Raw genomic sequence first — 4,991 nt, forward strand, 5'->3', positions numbered from 1 at the left:
GGGGGGCCGGGGGGGGGGGGCAGCCCGTTGGGGGGGTGGCTCAGCCCGTTGCTGGGGCTGTAGCGCTGCGCCGGGCTCATGGTGCACGGCCGCTTGCTGAGGTGCTCGGGGTGCAGGGGGTCGCGGTCCAAACCGTTCTCTTTGGTCCTAGGGGGGGTGAGGGGGGAGAGGATGTTGGTTCCCATGGGGTCCCCGTGGGGTCTCCAAGCATCCGTGCACAGCCCTTCACACGGGTACCCATTCTGCACCCCTGACTACACACCATCCCACATTGCACTTGTTCCCCCCATCATCCCGGCCTGCAAGCCACCCAGCCCTTCTCAGGCCATGCACCCCATTGCAGACTGTGCGCTGTATCCTGGACCATGCATCACATCCCAGAACACATCCCACATTCCAGACTGCACATCCTCATCTCAGACTGCGCACCACATCCTGGACACGCAGCCCTTCCCTGACTGCACATCTCCACCCTGGACTCTGCTCCACCTCTCAGATCCCACACCCACATTCTGGACCATGCAGCACATGCAAATCCTGCAACCTTATGCTGGACTGAGCACCAGACCCCGATCCACGCACCCCCATCCCAAACCACGCACCCTATCCCAGACTACCTCATCCAGAACCGTCAACCCCTTTGGCACCCCTGACCGTGTGGGGCGGTACGGATACATCCCTACTAAACCACATCCTCACCTGTCTGGTGTCCTCCTCTTGCCACTCTCGCTGACCTCCAGGAGCAGCTCGGAGGAGTCGATGGGTGAGGAGGCGTTGGCATCCAGCAGCAGCTGCTCGTGCTGCGCCAGGTACTGCGCCGGGCTCTGCTTGGCCATGCGGGCACAGTGCAGCAGCTCACGCTGCAGCAGGGGCAGATTGGCCTGGAGGGAGAGGGTGTGGAGCAAAAGTCCAGACCCCATCGTGGTGCCCCGAAAGCCGCCCCAAAAGCAGCCACCCCCATCCTCATAGCTCTCAGAGCAGCGGCGGCGGAGCAGCAGGAACACATGTAAGCCAGGTGCTCCGGCTGCCAGCTCTGCTTTTCTCTTCAGGCAGCTGATCTGCAGCCAAACCCCCATCTGTCCGACACGTTAGCGCGAGGCAGAGACGCACACCGCCCTTTTCCCTGGCTGGGGGAACAATCCCCCCCCAGAAAAAAACAACCAGCCAACCAACCAAAAAATCCAGAGTCTGGGAAGCACGCCGCGCCCGGCTGCTTGCACTTAGGGTAATGGGAAGCAGCTGGAGCCCAGGGTGGGAGCAGCTGGGAGCAGGGTGCCGGCCTTGGGGATGCTCTGCTGTCCCCCCCAGCCCCGTGCAGCTCCCTGTGGGGCAGCAAAGAACACAAGAGTGGGGAGAGGGCATGGGTTCAGCATCACCCAGCTTACAGGACCAGAACATCTGCCAGGAAAGGCAGCGATGGGCGAATCCCCCCGCAGCGGAAAAACAAAATAATGAAAGGAAATGTCCAAAAAAGGGATTTTTTGAATGAATTGCAAATGGTTTGCAGACGGTCCTCACCCCGCGCCATGGGAGGGACACACGGGGCACCAACCTTCAGGAAGGGGATGACAAAGGGCCGCAGTGGGAAGTTGGTGGCCTCCTGCAGCTTGGCGTGAAACTCCTCGATGGTCAGCGTGGAGTTCTGTGGGGACAGCACCCGCTCAGCCCCCCGTGCTGCTCCAGGGGAACCCTCTGCTCTGCAGAACCTGTGAGGTGCCTCCTTTTATCTCCGTTTATCCTCTTAACTTAAGGCGCTGCAGCACCAAGGGGCCCCTTCTTGCCATTTAACCATATTGTAGTACCATAGAACCATAGAATGGGTTGGTTTGAATGGGAAGGGTCCTTAGAGATCATAGAGCAATGGAAAAGGTAAAGTTGGAGGGACCTTAAAGACCACAGAGCCACAGAATGATAGAATGTGTTGAGTTGGGTTGGAAGAGACCAAGAGGATCATACAGCCATAACAGCTGGGTTGGAAGGGATCTTAAAGATCACAAGCCCATAGAATGACAAAACGGGTTGTGTTGCGTTGGGTTGGATGGGACCTTAGAGCCCACCCAGTTCCAGCTCCCTGCCATGCATGCAGTTGCACCCACCAGATCAGGATGCCCAAAGTCCCATCCAAGCTGGCCTTGGGCACTTCCAAGCATGGCGCACCCACAACCTCTCTTTTCAGCCCGCGTCTCCTAACATCTAGCCTAATGCTAAAGACTGAGCATCATCTCCACCCATCGTCTCCATCCCAAACAGACACAGGGAGGGCAGCCCCCGCCGCTCCCCACACACGTACCACGAGCCCCAGGACGAGGGTGCGCACCCGCTCCCCAATCTCAGGCGAGATGTCATTGCCAAACTGCTGCAGGGTGGTGAGGAACCGCTTGAGTTTGCTGAGCTGCCGGGCTCCACAGGCTGGTGGGAGCTGGTGGGTGGACAGCGAGGCGCTGGAGGAGGTGGCCGGGCCATTGCTGAACCCATTGGGGGTGGACGGAGCCCCATTGATGGCGGTGGGCGAGTGGCTGCTGCCGTTCATCACTGCGAGAGGAGAGGAGAGGAGAGGAGAGGAGAGGAGAGGAGAGGAGAGGAGAGGAGAGGAGAGGAGAGGAGAGGAGGAGAGAGGAGAGGAGAGCCCGGTGGCTCCTGTGGGTACCAGGGGCTGGGGTCCCTTTGGGGCACAGAGCACCGGGCTGGGGGCAGCACCCAGTGCCCCGCTCACATCCCGCAGCGCCGGGCAGCACGGCCATGCCCCACGCATGCACTGACCTCGCGGTGCCGTGCAGCACTAATGAGGGGCCTAAAATAACCCTGTGGCCACAACTGCTTTCATTCCCGTGACAGGTGCGTTCCTAAGTTAGCTGCCACACGTGTCCCTCGGTTGGCATGGGGATGGGGTGTGCATCTTTGGGACGGGGGCAAGGAGAGGGGCCGGGGGTGGTGGTGCTGCACCTCAGGTCTCTCATGAGAGCGTGTGCTTCACTTTACTTACAGAGACAGACCATCGACCATTTCAAGCAACCATGAAAACGGCCGCGAGGAAGAAACGTCGGAGGGACAGCGTCTCGATCTGCAAGCAAAATAAAACACGCTGTGATGAGAGAGCAGAGGGACAGCTCTCAGCCCGGGGGGGCCTGGTTTGTGCACAGCACCACGGGCACAGCTCCGTGCGACCCACTGGAGCTCAGAGGGTGCTTCACTGCCCCATTGGGTCCCTGGCAAAACTTCCACGAGGCTGAGAACAAGTCAAAACGCTGCCCCAAAGAAGGGCCAGGGCGGTGGCAGGGCACCCATACCCATGGGATGGAGATGCCCACAGCTGGCCCCTGCAGAAGGGTTGGGATTAAAAAGCAAAACCCCTCAGAGCACGGACGGGCACAATCTGATTTCTAATTAGAGGACATCTGGTTGGGAGCAGGGCTGGTATTGGGGTGTCATTTTGGGACTGTTTCATCCCTGATGGGGTTTCTATGCAAGAAGGAGGTACAGGCATGCATGTGCTTAGAGACAGACCTCAGCAAGCCACAGCAGCCCTGGTGGCAGGGACTGCCTCATCCCCTGCCCACCCGAGCTGCCCATCAGTATCCCAGGGCTGCCCCATCGGTGTTGGGACCAAGCTGAGTGTGAGCCCTGCAGGCACACGATGAGTGCACACAGCACTGGTGCGGCCGGGGCTCCCCCCAGCTAGAGACCCTGATGGCAGCATGCTGTGACCCGGACACAGACAGGAGGAGCCCCGCCATGTGGGGCCGTGACACTGTCCCAGCACCCTGCGGCAGTTCTGCACCGGTGCTGCTCCTATTTGGTGACCACATGGCAGGAGAGAGACCTGGACCTGGACATCCCCATCCCCAAGCGTCTCTCCAGGAACGGGCAGAGCGCACACGGCCTCAATCCCTACTCTGGCACACAGATGGCACGAGGACGCCGCACCACCCCAAAACACGGTGCAAGCCCAACTTTGCCACCCATCCCCAACACAATCCCCATCCCCATACTCACTGGTGCTGGGTGTGAAGGAGGGGTGACGCGTGGCTCCCTGCGTGACGGCGGGCGGCGGCGGCGGCATGTTGGGCGGCGTGGACCTGGGCTGCGTCTTGACGTCGGCCGGCGAGTCGGGCATGGTGGCAGCCCGTGGTGCGGCGGGGTCTGCGGGGACAGGGCGGGTGGTGAGCGGCACCTGGGTGGGTAGGGCACAACGGGGACCTTTCTGGGATGTGTCCGGACCCCACAGCGGGGTGGGAGTGTGGGGCACCTGGCGCACTGTGCGGGGCGGCGGGACGGGGTGCGGACACGTGTTGCATCTGACAGCAGAGCAGCACCCAGCCCCGAGGGCAAACGGGGTGAGATGAGGGGTTCAGGGGGCGGGCCTGGAGACGGCACCGAGTCCAGCAACACCCGTCTGGCACAGGGTGTCCATCCAGCCCTGTCCCCATCCAGCCCTGTCCCCACGCCGGAGAATCGCGGCGCCAACACGGCTGTTCCACGCTCCCCACCGGGAGGAGATTTTCCACGAACCGCTGCATCTGGGCGTGTGATTTCTTTCCTTTTCTTCCCCCCTCCTCTCCAAGCCATAAATTTTCCCGGCTGTGTTCGCAGTCCAAACACCACCGTGTGAGCACGGGAGCAAGAGGCGGCCCCAAAATGTGGCATTGCTCAGCACTGGAGCCCAGAAACACCCAAAGCAATGCAGTGTCCCTACGGGGCCACGGCGGGACGCCGTCTCTCCCTCTGCACACCCCAGCCTCTGCCCCCCAATGCCCCTGCAGTGACAGCATCCCGCAGCCTGCCACGTGTCCCTCTGGCCCTCCCAGGGGTCACCAGGCGGTGCTCACACTCTGCCCCCAAACGTGGCAGCGTTTCCCCAGCGCCGCTCAACCTCCGCTGGAATTTTTTTCCCCCCCGTTTTCTTATTCTTTTTTCTTTTCTTTTTTTTTTTTTCCTTTGGGGTAATTTGTCCCAGCCGCTTGGGGCTGTGTCTGTTTTCCTACATCTGGTTT

The 4,991-nt window shown here is 60.9% G+C and overlaps 1 protein-coding gene across 2 annotated transcripts in view; it reads right to left on the minus strand.

Annotated features, from left to right (window-relative positions):
* The window catches only part of CBFA2T3 (CBFA2/RUNX1 partner transcriptional co-repressor 3), a 7,752-nt gene extending 3,620 nt beyond the window's left edge, over nt 1-4,132 (minus strand). The window contains exons 1-6 of one of the 2 annotated variants that reach the window (XM_042821789.1): nt 3,994-4,132; nt 2,984-3,061; nt 2,291-2,532; nt 1,553-1,642; nt 700-881; nt 34-147 (exon numbers count right to left, since the gene is read on the minus strand). In XM_042821789.1, coding sequence (XP_042677723.1) covers nt 34-147; nt 700-881; nt 1,553-1,642; nt 2,291-2,532; nt 2,984-3,061; nt 3,994-4,114 — 827 coding nt within the window. In that variant the 5' untranslated portion in view covers nt 4,115-4,132. The remainder of the gene's footprint in view (nt 1-33; nt 148-699; nt 882-1,552; nt 1,643-2,290; nt 2,533-2,983; nt 3,062-3,993) is intronic. The other variant, XM_042821790.1, reaches the window with a different exon arrangement.
* Nucleotides 4,133-4,991: the final 859 nt, after the last annotated feature.

The sequence above is a fragment of the Centrocercus urophasianus genome, unplaced genomic scaffold (genome assembly GCF_019232065.1).
Source record: "Centrocercus urophasianus isolate 14NV4802_14NV808 unplaced genomic scaffold, USGS_Curo_1.0 seq_2, whole genome shotgun sequence".
NCBI classification, from domain to species: domain Eukaryota; kingdom Metazoa; phylum Chordata; class Aves; order Galliformes; family Phasianidae; genus Centrocercus; species Centrocercus urophasianus.